This window comes from Phaeoacremonium minimum (assembly GCF_000392275.1).
Source record: "Phaeoacremonium minimum UCRPA7 unplaced genomic scaffold PA7_03_scaffold_331, whole genome shotgun sequence".
In the NCBI taxonomy this organism is placed as follows: domain Eukaryota; kingdom Fungi; phylum Ascomycota; class Sordariomycetes; order Togniniales; family Togniniaceae; genus Phaeoacremonium; species Phaeoacremonium minimum.
In genome coordinates, this window is record NW_006921235.1 from 271,968 (window position 1) to 296,328 (window position 24,361).

General features: G+C 49.0%; 4 protein-coding genes across 4 annotated transcripts; 3 read left to right on the plus strand and 1 right to left on the minus strand.

Annotated features, from left to right (window-relative positions):
- Positions 1–5,084: 5,084 nt before the first annotated feature.
- On the plus strand, positions 5,085–6,247 carry UCRPA7_4298 (putative 2og-fe oxygenase protein; the record flags this gene model as incomplete). The annotated part of the gene is made up of 3 exons (XM_007916852.1): positions 5,085–5,121; positions 5,192–5,859; positions 5,909–6,247. 3 exons carry the CDS (start codon positions 5,085–5,087, stop codon positions 6,245–6,247), a joined length of 1,044 nt encoding a protein of 347 aa, XP_007915043.1.
- Positions 6,248–8,706: 2,459 nt separating this feature from the next.
- Positions 8,707–9,858, minus strand: UCRPA7_4299 (putative short-chain dehydrogenase reductase sdr protein; the record flags this gene model as incomplete). Its single annotated transcript, XM_007916859.1, has 2 exons — positions 8,707–9,459; positions 9,811–9,858. 2 exons carry the CDS (start codon positions 9,856–9,858, stop codon positions 8,707–8,709), a joined length of 801 nt encoding a protein of 266 aa, XP_007915050.1.
- Positions 9,859–10,669: 811 nt separating this feature from the next.
- UCRPA7_4300 (putative polysaccharide deacetylase family protein) lies at positions 10,670–11,795 on the plus strand (the record flags this gene model as incomplete). Its single annotated transcript, XM_007916836.1, has 4 exons — positions 10,670–10,695; positions 10,762–11,397; positions 11,451–11,576; positions 11,633–11,795. 4 exons carry the CDS (start codon positions 10,670–10,672, stop codon positions 11,793–11,795), a joined length of 951 nt encoding a protein of 316 aa, XP_007915027.1.
- Positions 11,796–14,758: 2,963 nt separating this feature from the next.
- On the plus strand, positions 14,759–16,284 carry UCRPA7_4301 (putative fad binding domain-containing protein; the record flags this gene model as incomplete). Its single annotated transcript, XM_007916835.1, has 3 exons — positions 14,759–14,826; positions 14,899–16,224; positions 16,278–16,284. 3 exons carry the CDS (start codon positions 14,759–14,761, stop codon positions 16,282–16,284), a joined length of 1,401 nt encoding a protein of 466 aa, XP_007915026.1.
- Positions 16,285–24,361: the final 8,077 nt, after the last annotated feature.

Here is a 24,361-nt window from a genome sequence, read left to right on the forward strand (position 1 = left end):
CTCAAGGTAGTAATCACATATGTTGCCCCATCTCAAGAGGTTCTGACCCAGAAAGATACATCAACCATCTAGCCATAGAAATAAAGCAGAAGGTATCAAAAGTTTCTTTGGCGTACTTTATTATTCCGCAATGGTAGCTAGCTTCTCTCCAACAAAACATCTATGGATCCCATGTTTCCCTTTAAAGTCTCCGCTGCATGCTGATTTTGCGATCTATGATGATTCTCAAACTGAAGTGTGACCAGTCGCTCAGTTGATATCCGTAGAGGTGTTTTTTTGTGCATCATCATTGGGGCCCCTATCGATGATCAGCGTGAAGTTATAGAGTAGAGGCCGATTTTTGCATCACCGACCAATATTGAGCATCGGTCTTGTTGCTATTGGTATGTTCCTCCATTGATCGTACGATACTCTAAAATGCTCTCGGAAAGCGAAGCAATAGATCTTGCAGTGGAATCATCACCAGGGGCACTATCTTGGCCGTTTTCGTGGGGGAGGCCCTGATTCGGTCAAGTCGCGTTTAGTAACAGGTCATTGAAGAGATGTTTGAAGGGCTGAGCTGTTATGTTAGGAGTAGCGAACCTGCTGCGTCCAATGTTCGGCCGGCAAGATGCCTGAAGGGAATGCCCCGGCTCTAGGGAATTCTTCCTCTACCCGTTGTGGCGGCGCCATGACCTGGCTTTCAGCCATGTGGTTAGGGTAGTACACTACCGGAAGCCGTAGGTTTCTTCCAAGAAAAAAAATTGCGATCGAGCACTGCAAAAAACTTAGGTTGAGATCTGTCGAATATTCTAATCCCACACTGATGAAGTGTATACAATGTCTACATTGGCATAATGAAAAGAAAGAACATCAGACAAGCTGCTTCAGCTAATTTAAGGGCCGGGTCGGGGCACAAACCATTTTCTTTCGTCAACGCCCTTGCCGCTCCAAGGGAATATACCGATCGAGGAAGTTAGGCGAGTTGAGCTTCGACAGAAACAGTATTGCTGTCCGGTAGAGATCTGGAGTAACACTTGACGAGTCATAGATGGGTACTGAGCCAAGAGCTTGAACCCTCGAAAAACCCCTGCGCCTATCTTACAAGTGCAGAAACCTCTCTACCAGCGTCCAGTTCCGCAATCGTCAACACCTTCGCGATAGTCAAAGACATGTACAGAAGGAAATTCCTTGCCTGTGACGTGTTGGACGCACACTGTGTCCATGATAGGAATTAGATGATGAAAGTTTATCGCGCCCAATTATCATCACAAAATGGGGTGAATGGAGTGGAGCATTTTCAGGCGATGGCTGTGCGAAGAGAACCATGAGTCCAGATTCCGTCAACTGATAAACAACGATATGTGCGCCCGCCTTCACCTCAACGTTATATCTCGGATGAGAATAGGAAAGGCCCATTGCTATGAACCAGGCCTTTTCTCATCACACTTGGTAGATCGTAAATGCATGAGCGCGGGGATTGGGATTGCGTCAGAAATAGGATAACTTAGCCGCGCGTCGCTACCAATACGCATGCTTGTGACGCTGGGTGCATCGTTGAATCTGCGCTAACGATGGATAGGGCAGCTCAAGTATGTTTTACGGGTGCCTACTTACCTCCTGTGCCGCAATGACGATCTTGCCACTGAACACTACCATGGTAAATGCTCTTGAGTGTAGAATATCAAAAACAAAAAGCCTTCTCTACTGCCAGAATTCTTCTTAGCACACGCCCATCTGCCACGTTTTCAGTCAGTTACATTGTTGTTGAGCATACGAACGCCATGGCACCAGATGAGAGCCCCGTGGCCACCGACGGCAGTCGAGATAGCAGCGGGCCGGTCCCAGGACATCCTACCGAGACTTTCAACACCGAAGAGCCCCGGCATAATGCGGTGGAAGACGAGTCCCGCTACCCTACAGGCGCTCGTTTCTACCTCATTATATTCTCTGCCGCTTTGGTCCTGATCCTCTCTGGGATCGATACGTCCATCGTCGGAGTAGCTGTACCCAGCATAACCGACCATTTCCACACAGTGGCGGATGTTGGATGGTACAGCGCTGCGTTTCGCCTCTGCGCGTGCAGCTTTCAATTCATGTTTGGAAAACTCTATAAGATCTTCCCAATTAAGACTGTCTTTCTCGTGAGCGTCGTCATCACTATGATTGGGTCTACACTGTGTGCTGTAGCACCTTCAAGCGCCGTCTTCATACTTGGTCGTGCAGTCTGCGGATTCGCATGCGCAGGCATCATCGCAGGTTGCTTTGCTCTCTTGGTTTATATCCTTCCGTTGAGAAAGCGACCTCTATACGCTGGAATTCTTGGAACGGTAGAAGGACTTGCCGTTATTGCCGCGCCTATCCTGGGCGGAGCGATTGTTGAGGGCCTTGGTTGGCGGTGGTGTTTTTGGATCTCGATTCCACTCGGCGGAGTCACTCTGGCTGTGCTGTTCTTCTTTCTCTCGGACATCAGACCGCAGGAACAGTATACTTGGCGTGAAAAGCTTTCTCATCTAGACCTATTGGGCAATGCTGTCTTCGTACCCGCTTTGACTTGTCTCTTCATGGCCCTCAGCTGGGGCGGTGCCAAATATCCCTGGAATTCTCCAGCTATTATCGCCCTTTTTGTCACCTTTGTCATTTTGGTGGGTGTATTTGCATGGGACCAGCATCGGAAAGGAGATGCCGCCACTTTGCCGCCTCGCATTCTACGTAACCGTTCGGTGCTGGCTGGATTCATCTTCTCCATGAGCTGTAATTCGGCTGTGAATATTTTCGAGTACTACCTACCGACCTACTTCCAATCCATCCGCGAGTACACCCCTGCCAAGAGCGGCTACTTGATGCTACCTATCGTTATTGGTTATATGATAGGAATGCTGGCACATGGCTCCGGAGTGTCGTTAACGGGATACTACACCCCATTCATGCTTGCGGGGTCTCTGTTGATGCCCATCTTCTCTGGACTCATGACAACACTGACTGTCAACACAGACTTGGTTAGGATATTGTGTTATTCCGGCTTCTATGGATTTGCTACCGGCATTGGATTTCAGGGGTCCCAGAGCGCAGTACAGACGGTGCTACCTGCCAACGATGCAACCGTTGGGCTTGCAATCATTATATTCGCTCAGCAATTTGGTCCCGCAGTTTTCGTCTCCGCTGCCCAGAGCATTTTCATCAATCGTCTTTCAGAGAATCTGCATGACCTGGCCCCTAGTCTGAACTCAACGAATATCGAAGCTATGGGCTTGACTGATCTCAAAGACCAAGTTGGGGTTGAGAATCTGCGTGGCGTACTGTTAGGCTTCGACAAGAGTCTTATGCAGACATGGTATTTAGCAGTCGCTCTGGCGTCGATCACCTTGATCGGGAGTGTTGGGGTGGAGTGGAGAAGTGTCAAGCATAAGAAGACTTGATTCGGTCATTCAGTAATAGGAGTGCTGCTTATAAAAGTACCCGATCAGGCGACAGTCTATCAAGAAAATGGTGCCCGTATCAATGCAGCTAGTCAATGATGTTTCATTCAGGACTTTCTTGCCTGTGGGGACCGTTGGCCGAAATCCATCTCGGCTCCGGGCGATTAAAAGACCACCGAGCGCCGACGAAATCATCAGAGTTCCAGTAGTCCACATCATTATGGCTTTCTTGGTCGGGATAATTAATACTTACTCCGCTTGAATCCCTTAACTCCATGAAAATAGTTCTTAGAGCCTGTTGTTAAATAGGCTACAAGTGGTGGGTAGTTCAGAAAGCAGACAGTTCTTGTGCTGGCGAGCTATGAATATAGCCGCCTTACCACAAAAATTAGACATGACTACCAAGATTATAGGACTTATCACAGGTATCAAGTGTAAAAGAGTAAACTCGCCTGCCGGATTGCTAAATCAGCTAATAATCAGGTGCTAACTGAGGAATTGGCTACGAAACAGCAAGGATCCTCCTCGAATCCCCTGGATATCATGTTTCACTCGGTTGTCGAGATAGAAATATTGGTGAAACAGCCGCGAGAACTTTACGTTCGTTGTGAATAGTTAGAGGAACCGTTGAGCCTGTTGAGATAGATGTTGTCTCTGATGCATCCGTCGATGCCGCTATCGCATCTATTACATCGATTCACGGACGGGTTGATGTGCTCGTAAAAAACGCAGGTATCTTCCGGCGTGGTGAACCACGAGTCATCGCTCGTGAGATCTTCAGCACCAATGTGATTGGAGCAATTAGTGTCACAGAGGCTTGCTTGCCATTACTTCGTGCATCCATTCTAGCGGGCAAAACACCTCGACTAGTTTTTATCTCTTCAAGCACCGGCTCCCTAAGCTATGCCTCTGACCCAAGCAGCAAGTACTATGCTCCCCTATCAATTGAGTACAGGACCGGCAATGCAGCTGGAAACATGCTGGTTATTCACCACTGGGTCAAATTGCAAAATGATGGTATCTTGGTCTTTGGGGCTGATCCAGGTCTCGTTGCTACAGGCTTTGCAGAAGACCCGAACATGTTACGACAACGAGGTGCCGTAGATCCAGGAGTCGGAGGAGAGAGAATTGCAGCAATAATTTGAGGTAATCGATATGCTGATGTTGGAAAAGTTTCCGGGGAATACGGTGTCATCCCGTGGTAACTGCCATGCGGCATGGTAGCCGAAGCCTTGCCAGCGTCTTCAGATATTTCAAAAATCTAACGATATCCAATGCTTCTTGCCGATGAGCTGCGGAGTTTTCTCATACAAGGCATTATTATATGCTCCATTAATTGGTGGCATTATGCGCCTCACCAAGGTGTTTAATCTATCCGGACTTCATTCGGAATCGCACACTAGTGACACCTAATGAGCATTGCTAGTAATGAGTAGGTGGGGAGGGGGGCAAACAGTGATAAGGCCAAATGTCTTCCCCACTCTCATTCTACGCTACCTGTGTTTTGTTTGTGTTATGAATGATTCCATATTAGGCTCCTGACCGTGTGTTTCTGCTTTCGCCTTGGGCTCAGCCAGTTGACCAGCCTGAATACTAAACCGCAAACCGTGTTTGAGCCATACCCTAGAACTATAACTGTTGTACTTGTGCTTATCAATTCTGAGCCCCTGATGAGAGAAGATCACCATGGCGGAGACTGCTGTACCTATCATTGACTTTTCGGGTAAGCAATCAGTCGACTTATCAGATAAAACACATTACATGGATGTATGTGTTGCTGACTATCGATTCAGGGTTCTATTCGAGTGATCCGGCCCAAAAGAAGGCGATAGTGGATCAGGTCCGCGAACAATGCCTCTATAATGGATTCTTCCAGATCACCGGTCACTCTGTTCCCCTGACTCTCCAGGAAAATGTCATGTCGTGCACTAAGAAGTTCTTCAATCTTCCTTTAGAGGCAAAGCAGAAATGTTCCAAGGATAATAACACTTGGAATCGTGGTTATGAGATGTTACGATCCCAAATTCTCGAAGAAGGCACTCAGCCGGAGTTGAAGGAAGGTTTCTACATTGGCGCAGATATTCCCACAAGCCACCCCTATTTTGTGAATAAGAAACTCAACAGTGGGCCAAACCAGTGGCCAGAGGCTCTGGCATCGGAGCTTCAAGACTTCAAGGATGGCACTATGGAGTATTATAATGCCACACTAAAATTGGCGGCAGATCTTCTGAAGGCTATTGCTCTATCCCTCGATCTTGAAGAGGAGTACTTCGGAAAATTCATGGATGGAGCTGTAGCAACCATGCGTCTTCTTCATTATCCTAGCCAACCCGCCGATTGCGACGAAAAGCTCACACGAGGCATCGGGGCCCACACAGATTTTGGAGCAATCACGTTGTTGCTTCAAGACAACGTCGACGGGCTTCAGGTGTGGGACAAGAAGACTAATTCCTGGTTCGATGTAAGTCAGTCCACCATTAAGTCAGGGCTCCTTCTGAACTAAGGAACAGGTTGAGCCGACCAAAGGTGCCTATGTTGTGAATCTTGGCAATCTTATGGCACGGTGGACAAATGAAAAGTACAAGAGTAATATACATCGCGTGATCAACAAATCAGGCAAAGAGAGGTACTCTATTCCGGTCTTCATCTCAGGCAACCCGGACTACCTCGTGGAATGCATTCCAAGCTGCAAGGCTGCTGATGAGGAAGGCAAGTTCCCTCCAATCACAGTAGAACAGGCAGTGTCTTCCTCATATGCGGAGTCCTACGGTAGAGCACAAAAATACAAACAAGGTCTGGAGAAAGCACTGGATCACGCGATGCAAACTCCTCAAGTCTCAGTTGCTTGACCATGTATTTAAAGCACAATTAACAGTGCTCATGTAGCAAATAGTTCTCATAGGAAATTGATGACAAGTGGCTTTGCAACATACTCCAACCACGCACCAGCCCTGGGTCTTTTCCTACATTCACGTACGCCGATTCTCTTCCTCCGCAAATAGCGACATTACCTAATTACACAACATGAGTCTCATGCTTTGCTGGCCGATGTCTTTGTCAAAAGGTGTTTCAACATTTCGTAAAGATTCACCGGCTAAGTCTTCCCCACTTTCGACAATGTTGGACCGACACGAGGAATATCTCGACGGATCCCCACGCTCCCTTCCTCTTCTTATCGTGTCAATTTAGCGGGTTTCGTTAGTGTATGTATGCTTAACCTCATTACGCCACTATCATTAATCAGGAGCGCTATACAACTTGTTTGCGGGGCAGATAGCGCTTGTTTCTTGGTAATCACCTGCAGTTGTAAATGGAAGTCTTATCACAGTGCCGCAATCCCGGGTTGCCAAAGGTCAACCAATGCATTTTGGTTTGTCGTCCAAGATTTGAGTTCATAAATACTAAAAAGAGCCGCTTTCTCTTTTAAAAAAACCCCTTACATTCACCTGTCATTCCTTATCCAGCATATCGAGACCTAGAAGTAGACATGGACATTATGGAGAAAGCAGTTCAGGATGATAACAAACGAGTTGGCTCTACAGCTTCTGAGGCTGGGGAAGGGTCTCAACTCATGTTCGACAAGGCGGTTGAAAAGGCTTACGGTAAGAAATTCTCTCTCAGCAATTATATTCAGCTGCTTACAAAACAAAAAGTCAGGAAGATGGATGTGTGGCTACTCCCGTTCTTGAGTGTCATGTACTTTTTCAATGCTGTCGACCGAGTTAGTGAACGCTTATAACCGATCTGTCATACACTTGGTTAACAGAACTTTAGAGCAATTTGGGTAATGCTCAAACTGATGGTATGGGCAAAGACATGCACTTCGTCGGTGAACAGTATTCATTATTGATATTGTTATTCTATATCCCAAACGGCCTTTGCGATCTCCCCTTGAACATGCTCACAAAGAAATTCTCGGGTCGAGTCGTACTTCCTACACTCATGGTTGGATGGGGTGCCATGGCTCTTATCCAGACAGCCTGTAAGAACTTTGCAGGCATGCTTGTAATTCGGTTGATTCTAGGGTAAGTCCTGAGAAGCTTTTTGTGGGATCCGTGTAACTAAATTCCGCCAGTGGTCTTGAGGCCGGCTTTTTCGCTGGTGCTGTATTCTATCTCACTCTCTTTTACACTCGTGGAGAACTTGGCTTTAGAATTGCGCTCTTCTTTGGCAGCGCTCTTCTCGCTGGAGCCTTCTCTGGGCTGATCTCATTCGGTGTCTTCCAGATTGAGTCTCACATCAAAGGATGGCAATGGCTCTTCATCATCGAAGGTAAATCATTTGAATCCAGCTATCAATCATACAAGAGGGTGCTAAGATACGATTGTTCCAGGCGGCTTAACTGTCATCTTTGGAATAGCGGCCTTCTGGTGGCTTCCAGCCAGTCCTCAAACTGCTTGGTTTCTCACTGAGGCTGAGCGAGAGGCCGCAAAGCATCGGGCGTTGCGTGACGGTTCTCGAAAAGTTGGCGAAGAGTTCAGCCTCCGGGAGTGCTTCCGGACATGGCACGATTGGAAGTTTATATTGTGGTGCATCATCTCGTTCACATATCCTGTTGCATTCTCCACGACAGCCAACTTTCTGCCGCTCGTCTTGCAGAGACTAGGCTACAGCGTAGTTGTTACGAACCTCCTGACGGTGCCTCCAAATGTTGTCGGATTCCTCATTCTATTGTGCGTTACCTTCAGCTCAGACCGAAACCGAGAACGCACGTTTCACATTATTGGCAGCCTCACGTTGTCGATGACAGGTTTGCTCATTCTCGTCGGCATTGACGCGCAAGCAAATAAGGGCGTGGCTTATTTTGCAACATTTCTCCTCGCAGGAGGTGCTTACATACCGAGTTGCTTGGTTCATTCTTGGCACAATAACAACAATCTCAGCGAGAACTCGAGGGCTGCTACCACAGGACTCTTGGTCGGACTCGGAAATCTTGGTGGCATATTGAGCGCGTCCACATTCCGAACGCAATATGCACCTAGATATGCACCGACGCTAATTGCTACGGCGTGCTGCAACTTCACGTGCATCTGCTTCACACTGTGGATGGGTCTGTGGATGAGACGACAGAACCGCCTCAAAAACCAAGAGCAGGGTGTCTCACTAAGGGCCGAGGATGTTGATACTAGTCAGTTGCAGGGCGGCGACAAGGACCCAAAGTGGAGATACTTTGTATAGCCACAGAAGGTGTTGCTCTTTTTTGCAATCCGGGAGACGGTGCCAGGGGGAGCAGGACATGTTAGATCAGGTGTTCAAGTCAAGAGCGACTTACATTAGTTTCACATCGGTGTCAATTAGTATTAGAATGCTACCACATAGTTACACCACCATCCACACGAATATCTGACCCAGTGCAGTAGCTGCTAGCATCACTAGCCAGGAACACACAGGCGCCTTTGATATCGTCTGGCTCAGCTACCCTCCCGTTCATTATCTCGTCTTTCCATCCTTCCATGAGATGAGGGAACGGGGCCGTCATTTCTGTGCGGACATATCCCGGACTAATCGAGTTCACCCTAATACCGTACTTGTTCATTTCAGCTGCGATCGGTGCCACCATTGCTCTGACAGCACCCTTGGTGCCGCAATAAGCAGATGATCTTTGGGATCTGATTGCCATGTGACTTGCGATGCTCGCAACGAGGATGATACTGCCGACCTTCGTGCCGTTCTCGATCATAGCCTTTGCAGCCAGCTGCGCCGCGAAGAAAACGCCTCTGCCATTGACTGCAAACAGCTTGTCATAGTCTTCCTCGGTGGTGTCAAGAAACTCGACATTCTTATTTACACCCGCGCAGGCTACCAAGATGTCCAACTTGCCATCGAAGTCTGCCTTGACTGACGCGAACCCCGAGGCAAGGCTACTCGTGGAGGTTACATCGACGTGATAAGACTTTGTTTGTACACCAAAGTCCTTAGATATTGTGTGGAATCCCGAAGCTGGCTCGATCATATCGAAGATGGCGATATCCGCGCCAGCCTCTGCGAGCCCCTGAGCGAATGCAAGCCCACAGCCACGTGCCCCTCCTGTGATGACGGCCACCCGGCCCTTGAGCGAAAACTGTTTATATTGTTAACCATGTAGCAAAGTATTGAGCTTTTATGGCTATATGGCCGGCATACCTTGCTCATGCCTGTGCAATGTGTGTTTTGGTTGCTTAATCGCCGAGCCCTGCTGTTGTGGTGCAGGTGCCGATAAGAGGAATAGCAGAAATTAAACAGGGCAAAACGGTACTTGGAGGTCAAGATGTTGGCATCAGTGTAGCTCGATGAGAATAGTTTACATAATACACATTCGTTGCAGCAGGCAAATCTCAGCTTGCCAAATGGTTGGGCAAAAGCACGGAGTGGGAGCTGAGGTGGTGACAGTCCGGTCAGTTGCACTTACACAGGCGGGGGCCTCCCCACTCACGAGTGCGTCAATACCCATAACGAACGCTAAGAACGTGTTAACCACCATTGGTTACAGCACTACGGTGTCAGGACGTCTCAGCAAAGGTGGGATGGGCTACCTTTCCCCTTCTGTCTCCTCGGTTGGCTTGAAGATTCCGTTGATGAACTATTCTCTACCTACATGCTCCAGTCAACCCAGCTTCACTAGGTAGAATAGGCCTTGCAGCGCTGTTATCCTTGGGGCCAGGTTGTCCCGCTACTAATCATGGAGACTACTGGGCACCTACATAGGGAGTTCTTACCAGGCCCCGCATGTACATGTACATATACATTACATACATAGATTAGTGTAATCTTGAGTCTCCAGCGAAGTGTAGATCTTAGTCTAGATGGCGAGTTCCGACGCCGAGGGGCCAGCTTATCTCTTGGAAATGCGCTCTCGGGATGGGACATGCCGCCAATGCTCTCCCATCCGTCCATCGGAAGCCGCAGCAGTACGAGAGCAGTCGCACCAGATGATTAGCTGGCAGCCCTCAATTGGAGAGTTTAGGGGGAAAGAGTGAGGGGTTGTGCCATGACGTACGGCAGCTGGCCCTGTCTCTGTTAGTGGGGTGCAGGAGAGCCATGGATTGATTATCTTCTCTTCACTAGGGGAGATTGACCTTTTCTTCAGATAGCAGCTTGAAGCTCTCACGAGCCCCTCCTTTTTGCATGTCTATCTAAGCTTTTGCACCTATTTTGCTCTCTTTATTTCTTAACTCACTTGCCTGTGAACAATTGACCCAAGCGCCGTGTGATCACATCCACTGTGATAGCTGCTTATCTAGTGTTCCCGACAGATAAGATATCAACTCATCGCTTCCCTTGCTACTTGCAGAATGGGCAAGAAGAAGGTTCTCGTCGGGTATGTAAGGGTTTTCGTGCTATACAATGTCGTCTGGGGTGTCGATCACTGATTATGACGGTTTAGATATGGAGTCGACATCGACGCCGTTGCGGGCTGGCTCGGCTCGTACGGAGGCGAGGACAGCGGTAGCGACATCAGTCGAGGCTTGTTCGCCGGCACTCTGGGAACGCGACGTGTGCTAAAGCTCTTTGACAAATATAATATTAAGGCATCGTGGTTTATTCCCGGTCATTCTCTGGAGACCTTCCCAGAAGAGTGCGCAATGGTTCGGGATGCCGGCCATGAAATTGGGCTCCACGGTTATAGCCACGAGAATCCCGTTGATATGACTATCGAGCAGCAGCATGATGTGCTGGACAAAACCTTCCGGTTGCTGACCGATTTCTGTGGGAAGCCTCCGCGCGGCAGCGTCGCTCCGTGGTGGGAGACCAGCGAGGAGGGTACCGAGCTGATGCTCAAGTACGGCATCGAGTACGATCATAGCATGCTACATCACGACTGCGAGATGTACTGGCTGCGCACTGGTGACACTTGGACCAAGATTGACTACAGCAAGAAGGCCGAGACCTGGATGAAGCCTCTGGTCAAGGGCAAGGAAACAGGCTTGGTAGAGATCCCTGGAAGTTGGTACATCGACGACTTACCGCCCATGATGTTCATGAAGAACTCAGCAAACTCACATGGCTGGGTCAATCCTAGGTTTGTCGCACGTCTATAGACTTGATGTTTCTCTTCACTAACCCGGCGACCAGGGATATCGAGGATATTTGGAGAGATCATTTCGACTATTTCTACCGCGAATACGATGAGTTCATCTTCCCGATGACCATTCATCCAGATGTTTCTGGCAGACCACATGTTGTCCTAATGCACGAACGGTAAGTCTCAATCGATTTTCTCCTTTTAGGGCACTCGTTTATACTGCTGTCGACAGTCTTATCGAATACATAAATAGCCATGAAGGTGTTGAATGGATGACAATGGGAGAGATGTGCGATTACTTCAAGAGCAAGAATCCAGCACCCGAGGGAGCAATCATGCCTGCAACTCCAGAAGAGGTCATGAAGATGTTAGAAGAGACGAAGGCAAAAGTTTGAATAAATTTATAACTTATGTTTATTTGTGATACCATCATTTCCCCGCCCACCTTGTTGGGTAAGTGATCTCAATTACTGGTACTATTCTTGATTAAATCATCGACCACTTTGCCAACTGCAAGAACTTTCTCTTCCTCTAATTTCCGTCCAATGATTTGTACTCCTACCGGCAAGCCTAAACGAATCATATCTTCTTTGTTCTCGTTCCATAGTTTGGCATTCCATTCATCCATCTCGTTCCTACTCTTGAAATCCCACTCTGTGCCAGCATCCCTACTATCCACTCTTCCAGCCGGCAATACGAGTGCTGAGTAGTCTAGTAAATTCCAAACCTTCGTATATCCAACCCATCGGCACCCATTATGAGGCACACTTGTGTGAGGCATTGGCGGCATGATAATGACGTCGACTGCTGGCTGAACACTCTTCCACTTTTCTAAATATGCCTGCTGTAGAGCCCATTTCTGGCGGTTGAGTTGCCAATACTCAAAGACGCTGATTGGTTCACCACGGTTGACCAACTTTTCAACATGCGGGATGAAGGGCTCGCCGCCTGCTGCGACGGCGCGGCGAATGTCCTCGCCACCGTCAGCCGTGTAAAAGGCATCCATGACTGCGATACACTCAGCGTGCAGGGATGGATCCCACGGAACGATAGTGTGCCCGGCTGCTTTGAGAAGAGAAATGGTTTGCTGAAGAACCCGGGTAATCGGAGGGTGCGGACGCACAACGCCGTCATCAAAAAGAACACCGATTGTCAAGACCTTAGATAGGTAAGTCTGGTACGTATCCCCTCGCCATGGTATCGGAGCACAGCGAGCATCATGCGTCCACGGTTCAGCATCGACTAGTGACTTCGTAACAGCATGTATGGAAGAAAGGCTGCGCGCAAGCGGTCCGATCGAGGAGGGGACATGTTCCTGACCCTCTGTAGAGACTGGAACTCCATGGTATGGAAGACGAGCGCTCTTGTAAGAAAATGTTAGTTCCAAGGCGTAGACTCGGGTATCATGGGGAGATGACGGACGCTTGGCTTGAATCCATAGATACCCATCATGTGGGCTGGAGCTCGGATACTACCACCTATATCCGTACCCCAGCCAACCATGCTTCCCTTTAGCGCGAGCAAGGCCGACTCGCCTCCGGTTGATCCGCCAGGGGTGTAGCGAGCATTCACGGGGTTCGTTGTCAGTCCCCAAAGAGGATTCTCGGTCTCGCTCCACTAGACGATATCCCCATAAACATCAACGGTTTCGGCGATTGGTTTCGATGACGGAAGACCCAACTCACCATGATACTCTGGGGTAAGTTCGTCTTCGCCAAAATTACTGCACCAAGAGACTTGAGCATTTTGACGAGAGTGGCATCCTCTGTAGCAGGAGCCAAGGCACGCCCAACATAGCCGATGGTTGTATCGTAGCCGGCAACATTGAATTGATCCTTCAAGGTCATGGGCACGCCGTACAGGGGTCCCTCAGAGCCGCTATTTTGAGCAAGCTTATCCAAATCACGCGCCTGCTCCTCTGCATCCGTAAACAGAATTTCTGTCAAACTGCAAGCTACTCAGTAATAGTAATGCCCTGTCAGTCCGAGATGCTAACCAGTTGGTCTGGAACGTCAGTGTGCAAATTCACCGGCAAAATTGATATTGAACTTGCAGTACCTGACGATGTGCTTCAATTGCCCTGATATCAACGTCTATTAGCTCACTATGCAACGGTATATTATACCTCGTGAACTCAGGCAGGGTACTTCTGAAATGCCTACCTTGCGATATACGCTTGTGTGACTTTCTTAGCAGTGACGCTGCCCTTGGTTATGATCTGCGCCAAAGTCTCGGCGTCGTCAATATCGAGTAGAGCCGCATCTTCCGAATCCTGGGATGAAATATCAATGACCGGGGCCCATGCTACCAGCCTAGCATCTAGTGATCATACCATCTTCAGATGTGCAAATGATTCTATAGCGGATGCTTGAGCGCCACGCTTCTGAGCCACGACATCCTGCCACAGCAACGCCATTCTTCCACTGGGAGCCTCTCAGTTGCTACCTTGGTACGTTTGCTTGAGTTCGAAGGATGATTGTGTGAAGAAACTTGTTTACTAGGTCCTTTCCCTCCTCGCTAAATGAGCTGTACAACAGTCGAGTAACACACAGTAAGTTGGCTCTTCACAATGAATCACTACGATGTTGTAATTATCGTGTCCAGTGCAGCGCAATCGGACCCCATCGATGGGCAATCCCCACCAGCGTGTCGGGCAAACTTACCGATCATTAAGTGGTATGCCGAGCACCGAGCTGAGGTAAGGTAGCAAGCTACAGTACACTGGTATCTACAGCACATTGCCATTTATCTGCGCTGATAAGGAGAAGTGGAGTTTTCATAGTTTGGTAGGCTTTATCGTTATCAATTTTAGGAAGCAAACCTGATCATTCGATTTTCACCAGCCACACTCCCACCATTGAGGTTGGCTGCACAGCCACAGAGATTTTAGCCTCCAAGTAGGTGGGCTGTGGCTGGTGAATAGACCCAGAAATCAGCACATTCAAGGGTGGGGTGGCTAGAAGCGGCCGAGACCGTTCGACAAAATGGGCAACGTGAGACGGAGTGGCGCCATTCTGGTGATCAAGGGCTTCAACAACTTCCACTTACCGTCGTGGTGAAAAAGGAGGCCCTAGACGGTGGGAAATAGCATGTCTATGACCGGAAAGACACTGTCTCTCACGTCTTCATAGTCACTGAGCACTAAAACAAGGATTTGACATTAGTCTCCCTCCATCCATTCATAGATTGGGATATAATCAGATCACACCACACCGCCGAGCCCCCTGGTCTGCGCTGCTTCAGTATGGCTCCGAGTGCCGCCGGCCATGATGTCGACATGGACGGTCCGCCGTCCGGCGTCAGCGTCGAAGCAACGGCAACAAACGGCTCTGGAGAGCCGCTGACTCTACTCCGCCCAATGGAGCAACCTGCTGAGTCCTCCGATGTATGCATCGTCGGGGCGGGACCTGCCGGCCTCATGTTGGCGTAAGTCCACAACATCGGCAACATGATGCACTCTTCACGTCTCTTATGCGCCCTTGCTAACACGCATTCTAGCGTCAACCTGGCCCGCTTTGGCATCCGTCCTGTCATTGTAGATGAGCGGCATGATCAAACCAGCACAGGCCGCGCTGATGGCATGCAACCAAAGACCATTGAGACACTGCGCATGATGCGCCTCGCTGATGACTTGCTGCGGGTCGGCACCAAAGTATTCGACATATGTCTATGGCGAGGCTTAACCGGTCAGGAGCCACGACGAGTCGGTCGCGAGGTACACTACCCGGCCTTCATTGTGGACCTCCTTGAACCATTCATCCTGATCGGCCACCAAGGAATGGTCGAGAAGACTTTTATCGACGACCTGCGCAAGCGCGGCGTTGAGGTACGCCGCAGTACTCGGTTCGACTCATATTCACCCCCTGGCGATGGTGTTGATGGCCCTCTCCTGGTAAATCTGAAGTTCAATGTGACGCAGGACGACAGATTACTCCAGACCTCTTATCTCGTTGGCTGCGATGGTGCTCATTCCAAAGTTCGCAAGACCATCCCCGACAGCTACGCTGCCGGTAGCGACGCGACGAGTGTATGGGGTGTACTAGATGGCGAGGTAGAAAGCGACTTCCCAGATATTTGGAGCAAGTCCGTTGTCTTTTCAGAGGAGTTCGGCAGCGTTTTGATCATCCCACGGGAGCGCAACATGACACGTTTTTACATCGAGATGAAGTCCACAGTATCATCTAAAAACCTCGGGCAATCATTTGTGATGCAGCGAGCCGCACAGATCCTGTATCCGTATCGGATAGCATGGCGCACCGTCGAATGGTTTGGGCGGTATCAAGTGGCACAGCGTGTCGCTGCCAAATTCACAGACCCAAAGCTCCGCGTCTTCATCGCTGGCGATGCCAGTCACACTCACTCTCCCAAAGCCGCTCAGGGCATGAACACCAGCATTCACGACAGCTGGAACTTGGCGTGGAAGCTTAACCTTGCTGTACGAGGTCTAGCGAGGCCCGCGCTACTTGATACCTACGAACAGGAGAGGCGCAAGATTGCCAAGGACTTGATTGACTTCGACTACGAGCATGCAAATCAATTTTCCGCCGGTGACGCCGCAGCACTTGCAGATAACTTTAAGAAAAATGTGCGATTTATCTCCGGCGTTGGTGTCGAATACTCAGCAAATGTCATCAATCAGGGTGAAGAGTTTGCATTAGGAGCCGCAAAGCCAGGATGCAACCCGCCGCCTGCAAAGGTGTCGAGATATATCGACGCAAACCCCGTAGACCTCCAGCTTGACATACCCGTGCTTGGCCAGTTCCGGATATACATCTTCATTCAGGACATCATGGGCGCCACCGAATCTCAGTTCCTCCTGTCCCTGTGTGAAGCCGTAGCGTCTCAGACATCCCTAATCAGCCGCTTGTCTGGGGCAGCATATGAATCATATGTCCGGAAACCGAGACTTCCCGCTCCCGAAGACCTTTTCAGGAGACCAGAGCGGTACACAGCCGTAAGCCAGTTGTTTACTTTCTCGTTGATTAGTAAGTCTCCCTTAACCTGTCACTTGATATCATATTCACGTTTCCTAGCTGTGACGGACAAGTCCGAATTCGAAATCTCTGCGCTACCGCCTCTGCTAGCAAGGAGTCCCTGGACCATATATCTAGACGACTGCCCAGAACTAGATACGCGGGGTAGTACCTGCACAGGCAAGTGGCTAGGCGGTCTCAAGCCAGGCGAAGTAGCAATCGTGAATGTCCGCCCTGAGGGGTATGTTGGCTCTGTTAGACGGTGGGATTCGACAGCGGCGACAGCAGGGCAAGAGGCTGCGGCATGGTTAGATGAGTACTATGGAGGATTTTTGCAGGTTCCAGGGTCGTCTTAGGATCAAAAGGTTAGACTAAATCATCCATATTTGTACGATACAAGGAGAGCTTGCCAGCTTTGCCCTGCTTTAGATCTCATATTGACAGAGATTTTCAAGCACCACCATGCTACAATAGAGATCCATTTTCGCTCTATGATGTCTCATATTGGTTGATCAATCGTCCTGGCACCAAGCCTCTCAATACCATCACGCCAGAATGCACAATTCCCCAGCGCACTTTGCTCAGAGCATTTGCCATGATCCATACTAAGCCACCAGTACGCCGTCTTCCTTGCATCAGCACTAAGTTCCAAGGTTTCGTTCCTGCCATGCTCGATATGAGATCGTCCATTTCTTTCCTCGCATCCCACACCATCTCACTACCCCCATCCTCGCTATCCCGATTCCACCTCCCAGGACGTGCATGATGAAAAGCCCATGATGTCAGTGTAGCGAGATATAAACACCACGGCACATGAAACAGTCCCATTGCATCGAAGTCGTCTAGATTCGTCGAGGCATCATGAAGCAAACAAGCAGCATGCCAGGCAGCCTTTGCCGCCGCCATATTCCCTCTTGCGGATCCTGCTGCCTTCGGTCCGCCAGTGTCATCCATGAAGCCGGGCGACTCGGAGTTATCAACCACCGCCCAACGTTTAACAACACGTTCAGACCGTAGATAGTCCGCACGTTGTACTGGTCGACCTAGTATATGCCGCGCTCCAGCGTAGATTTGTATGTCAAGGAACTCAGCATTCAGTAGAACGTGCGCCGCATGATAGACTGCGTTGTACGCCGTGGCGAATGTGGTGAACTCGCGGTGTGCGGCATCTTGGGCCTCTAGCCCTGTTCCAATTGCATTGTTCAATTCGGCCCGCTGCTTCACAGCAACCTCCATGCAATATGTGTCGAAGTCGGCTTTCCATAGATCATAAGCATCACAGAGTCGGTTGCGCCAATTACTGCCGCCGACAAAATTGACGACACCCAAAGAAGTTTGATCCCGTCGTTCCATGTCCCATGAGATGGACATGAGGCCATGAAGCAAGAGAATACGCGAGAGGGCATTCAACGGTGTTGTGCGTGGACCGGTTGGCGTCAGGTAAGACTTGAGCGCCGTAAGGAATAACGGCTCACGTTGATGTTGCTGGGTTTGCCCAATACGCTTCCACTCACTCGCGTCAGGGGCTTCCCAGAGGGCTTGGCTGCAGGGCATTGTAAGACGCAACTCAAATGCTGACATGCAAAGGCTCTGGCAAAAGAGCACGGCATGTTGGGTATCCCACATGAAACACAACAGAGCGAGGCGTTTCTTCTCCTCAGCCTCGGCCCATCGACGCCAATGTGAATCAAGATTAGAAGGATTGTCATCAATGTCGTAAGGTCTAACAGTCTTGACCGATTGGCAGTCAGAGCGACGGATGAGATTAATCAAGAGACCGTGAAAGAGATGGCTCATATCATGCTGCTTCTGACCAGCTCTTGATTTTCCAAAGCATTCGACCAGAAGGATGGTCTGTAAAACCCACAGGTCTGGCTTCGCACTAAAGCCGGCATGAGCGAATATCCTTGGTCGAATAACGTCGTGAATGCACACGGCGAGTTGGTGGGCGTCTTTGCTTGAGTACGTAGCGCCAAGTAATAGGACAGACAGTAAGAGCAGCGTCTGTGTCTGACTCGGGTCGAAGGTTGCATGATGTATCAGGGGATATGCAGTATTAAACCTTGTAAAATAGAGATCGCAGTAGTCCTGAAGAGCAGTAAGGGATAATAAGGGGTGGTCCCATGCATCAAAATTACCATCTGGAGTGGCCGGCTGAGATGATTCGATAAGTTCGAGCAACTGTTCCCGTGTCTCGTCATCAAGAACAGGAAGGTTGCTAGGTGATTGCAACATTGACATTGGTCTTTCAGTGTCAATATTGCTGGTCATTTCTTGAGCTTTGTTCCTAGCCGAGAATTGGGATACATCGAGACTAGCAACCTGGATTGGCGGTTGTGTGACGTGTGACTGGATGGGAATTGACATCATCGACGAATGTTTGTCATTAACAGGGCTAGCATTAGAGCTCACTTGATAATCGTGTATAATCGACACGTTTCCACTCGATACCGCAGTTACAGACCCAGGACTTTGTGGGTATTGTGAGGAATGGCTGGCTATCTGTTGACCTTGGGATGCTGCTGGATAATTCAAGTCAGGAAATGACATTGGAGGGCTGTTCAGATTCGGGTCAAGGATATCGTTCATATTGAAAAGCCAGTTGTAATTGACCGCAGTCGTATATGGCATGTTGAATGAACTTGCTGTGTCGGGCTGAAACACCTCATCATACAAGAACTCCGAGGATTGAGGTGCTGCCGAAGGCCCGCTATTGGGTACGGAATTGGATGCTATCCAAAAGGTGTCTTGACCCTGAGGCATGTATTGATCTTCAAGGCTTTGGAGGCCTTGTATTTGGCCGAAATTTCCTTCGAATGATCCAGAGACAGCATCATGCGGTTGCTCATCGATCTCGTGGTTACTAAAGTCAGAATGATCTGTAGATGTGGGCGGCGAGATGGGCACTTCTGCATAGATAGTGTCGGCTTGGATAGGGGAAATTTCCTGGGTTGGGTGGCTGCATTGTTGTGATAGACCGACTTGTTGTGGTTGATCCTGTGGAGATAAGTGACGTGCCGGGCCTGGAGAAGGTCGTTTTGTAACAACACTTCCATCAGAAGCCTTCCATGAGCGTTTGCGGGTGTTTAATACGCCACTACCTTCAGCGCCTGCTTCAGCATCCTTTTGGCGGTGTCTATTGAGGTGTCTTTCTGCAAAGATGGTAAGCGCTACTATATGTGACACATATGGACCAGAGGCCCAGGATCGAATATCGTACCAAGTAGGTCTGGACGCTTGAAGTGTGCTCGACACCGGGGGCATGTGGCGTCTCCGGCGGTGTGATTCAGTGCGTGCCGTTGCAAATGCTCGGCCCGTGTGAATCGTTTACTGCAGCCTTCGTGCGTGCAGACAAAATTCTTCGGAGCCGTTGAGCTGGCATTGTTGCCCGTCTTTCGTTGACGCTTCTCCATCTTTACAGCTCATCAATATCTTGCAATTCCCTTAGCTTTCGAACGCCGTCCCCCACCGTTCATCAACGGAATCGTTATTCTCAGAGGACAAGATCAATCCACTTCTGACAAGCTGTCTTCAGGAAAGAGGGACAGGACGGGTATTTCGTAACTCCACTTACGACAATTATGAGGCTCACTGATGCGTAAAAATGGGCTCATGTGAAAGGTGGGAGGGGGTTAGCAACTTGCGATGATAGCCGTACGCCGAAGAGACGATCGTTACTCCACTTTTGATACAGGATCGTGATTGCTTCTTATCAAAAGTGGGAGGACAAATTGGCCGGCGCTGACTGGCGCAAGTTGCATGCGGCACTTGTTGGCTTGGGCATTTATTTCTTTAGCCAAGTCTTACCTTACCAATCTAGTGTGTCATTCGGACGCAGCCGACAGATAGCCAACCCCTCTCGGAACACCACTTGCATCACCATGCTGCATTCGAAGCTTGTCCCACTCCAGTCATACCGTTCTCGCGAGCCGAGTGATGTAGAACCAAGAGTTGACTGGCTTGCTGGGACTGAAGGGACTCGTAAGAATCAACTATAGCTTCCCTTCAAGGTTACAACCTAAGTCTATTTATCTTATACCGAACTTTTCCAACCCATTGCTGTATCGTCCAGGGGATTCTCAAGTGGCTGTGCTCCCTCCGGCCTTTGACGGTCCCTTGTTTCTCTCCACATCGCACTGTGTATCAGCATCACCATGGATGTAGATTACAAAATCCAGGAGCAGATTCAGAGAGATGCTTCAAGCAAGCTTGATGTGAGTCCTGGCCTCGAACTTGCAATGCGAAACCTTCTAATCTAAGAGACCAATCAAGGTCATCATTGTTGGGGCTGGTTTAGGTGGCCTGGGTGCAGCGATATCCATTCTTCTTGCTGGGCATAATGTGACGGTTTTAGAATCAGCTTCTGAGATTGGTGAGATAGGGGCTGGCATCCAGGTCTTGCCAAACTCAGCTAGGGTTCTTTTTTCTTGGGGTTTGAAGGAGCAGCTGGAAAGATATGCCACGTTCCCGAGACAATGTAATTTCATAGGGTGGAAGGGCAACAAACTCTCCGACATGAACTACCATCAGTACGCCAAGGCGACAGGAGCGCCCTTTATGGATTTTCACCGGTCGAATCTTCATCAATGTCTGCTAGATAGGACCATTGAATTAGGTGGTAAGCTGCTGACAAAGGCAAGGGTTGAGAATTTTGTGGTTTCCGGGGATCAAGCAACTGCCACTGTCTACCTGTTAGATGGGAGGAGCATGACAGCAGACCTCGTTGTGGGCGCTGATGGAATCTTCTCTAAGATGAGAGAAATTTTTGTTGGCCGCCCCGACCCGCCCACACTGACCGGAGATCTTGCCTACCGACTGCTTTTAAATACTAAGGAGATGCTAAAGGATCCCGAATTAGCCCCCATGGTTGAGGACCCCCAGGTTAACTACTGGCTTGGGCCCGATGCTCATGCGGTCAACTATGTATTGCGTGGTGGTGAGCTCTTCAACATGGTTCTCTTGGTTCCAGACGATATGCCCGCGGATGCTCGTACCCTCGACGGCAATGTAGAAGAGATGCGAGCGCTTTACAAAGATTGGGATCCCAGAATTCCAAAACTCCTCACGCTGTGCGAGTCGGTCCAGAAATGGAGACTGTGCATAAGACCAGGACTTGAGCCAACATGGTCTCACCCTTCTGGAGCCGTGACTCTGCTTGGAGACTGTGTTCACGCTACTTTGCCGTATCTCGCAAGTGGCGCCGGTATGGCTCTTGAGGACGCCGGGGTGTTAGGATTGTGTCTAGCAAAGATACAAGATAAATCACCGGCATCGAAAAAATTGGCATTAGACGTGTATGAGCAATGTCGACGGGAGAGGACTGAAAGAGTAGTGCAAAGAGGGTCATACAACCAATGGATCTATCATTTACATGACGGAGACGAGCAGCAGCAGAGAGACAAGCGGCTGAAGGATTTTGAATTACTTGATCGCGAACGCTTGAGTCGCCCAGGTTTTTGTTTGGCCGCATGTCCAGAGACCGGTGACGATCCATTGCCATGGCGAGAGTTCGGCGTCGGCAGATGGCTACTGACATATGAGATGGAGAAGGACATTGAAACGAGGTGGTCCAAGGCACACACAAGTTCTAGCGAGATCAGGGCAAATTTATAGAGGTTACTTTGTATTATTAACATAACATATTTACACTTGATAAATATCTTACACGGAAAACTTGATAGAAAGTGCATGTAGATCTTCACAACGATGTGTCTCTTAAGGTGATTCATCAGTTACTTCCGCAATGGATTCTCCAAGAGTTCATGGTATATTAATGTCTTACTTCTGCATTCAGCATAAGTACTAGCAGGGGCTTGAGAACTGTAGACTCTAGAAATGTCCCTGCCAGGTATACAACGCGTCACTTCCGTTCTCATAAATAATCAAACTTATTTTGGCAACTACTATATTGCTGTCATTAAAAAAAAAAAGATGTGTTTTGAGACTTTACAAGGTCTATCTAGAGAAATTTTGTAACTCAATCTCAAAATTTAAGTTTCTCCGTTTGCTACCACAGAAGTCTCCGGAATTTCATCGTAGTATGGATAGTCGATATATCCTTTCTCAGGAGGTGTAGCGCCGTAGAATGTACTCCGATCATATGCATTGAGGGGCCAGCCATTCTTGAATCTTTCAACGAGATCGGGGTTCGCAATGAACCAGCGACCAAAGACAATGGCATCTGAAAGGTCTGCATCCAATTTCGGGACAGCATTTTCTCTGTTGAACATACCACAAGTAAGAAATTTGATTCCAGAAGGCTGCAAAATCTGACGGAAAGGTGTTAAAGAGTTTGCAGCTTTCTTTGCGGTTTTCTCTACGACACCATTTTCTGATTGCGTATATTGAGCAAGAGATGCCATCTTCTCCTGTTCATCCAGAACCTCGTCAAATCGAGGCTCGACCCTAAACTAATCAGCAGTCATTCATTCAAAACTTTTTCGTCCTGTTTCTCACATGTGTACATAGCATGGTCTTAGATTTTCCGGCATGTTTGCAATTTGTTGGCACAAGTACGACCAGTGAGCATTCGGGTTGCTATCTTTGGTGTCCTGGAAATAGTTGAATGGAGAGAGACGAACAGCAGTACGATCTGCGCCAATGGCTCCGGCAACCGCTTGTATGACCTCCAGTGTAAATCTACACCTATTCTCAACAGAGCCACCATACTCGTCCGTCCGATTGTTAATATTGTCGTGGAGGAATTGTTCTAGAAGATATCCGTTGGCACTATGAATTTCAACTCCATCAAAGCCAGCTTCCATTGCCCGCGTGGCTGCTGCAGCAAATTCCGCCGTCACTTCGCGAATATCTTGCACCGTCATTGCGCGTGGTGGATTTTCTGCGCAATCTTGACCATCCAGATACTTCCCGCTCATAGGAGTGTTCGTCGAGCTCATCGCCGGCTTACCACCTAGCATATTTGGGCCAGAAGCTCGACCTGTCTGCCATAGCTGGCAGAACATGAAGCCACCTTTACCATGCACGGCATCAGTGACACGCTTCCATCCAGCAATTTGAGACTGCGTGAAGATTCCGGGTACTCCAGGGTACGCGGACGCATCAAGACAGATGTCAGTAGCCTCGGTAATTTGAAGGCCACCACTTGTCGCTCTCTGTCGATAGTATTCAATAGTGCGGTCACCAGGAACAAATACACCCCGAGATTCTTTCTCGCATCTCATACGTGTATTGGGTGCCTGCAAGTCTGTTAGCCAGTCATAATGCTTGACGTTCTCTCACTAGGAGATCCAACCTGAATGATTCGATGCTCTAACGAACAACGTCCAATTTTCAAGGGTGTAAAGAGCTTGGTGTCTTTCAAAGGCACAAATGCCGGTGGTGGTGTGAGGGCTTTCGGCATGATGAGACGGAATTATGAGCGAGGCGAGCGTATAGTTTTTGCGATACAATGGTAATCTACCAAGTGAGATTCGATCTCATTTGTATGCAGGTACGTTCATCCTTCCGAAAAACTGAGTGCTGACGATCGACGAGCATCCGCTTCACCCTGGTGGGGATAGGAGAGTGGGAGTGGTGGTGAAAATGGCACCCCTGGGCATAAGTGGGGGTCTGAATATGCGACCCTTGATGTAGCTTGCCGCCATCCATCAAGGGTATGCATGCTAAATCATCCCTGGCCGTTCTGGTTGTTTTGGTAATGTCAGATTAGTTTGTTTAGGCAGACACAGAGCCGATAATCGCTTTGGCACAGCTCCATCAAACTCTGAAGTCAGACTCGATCTCCATGGCGCCTGGTACTCAAACCTCTCTACAGTCTCCAGGATGAGTTTCCCGAGGAAAGTCGCATTTCTGTCCTTGCCCTCTATGTGCTAGGTTCCATGGACTGCTAGAGTCAATATTATAGTAATGAGACCAGCCTGTAAACTTTCACAGGTCTCGAATTAATGAGATCATTTCGGACCTAAGCAATACGTTTCTTCTACGCTCACGACTCCCAATATAGAAATTAGATTGACTGCTACTAG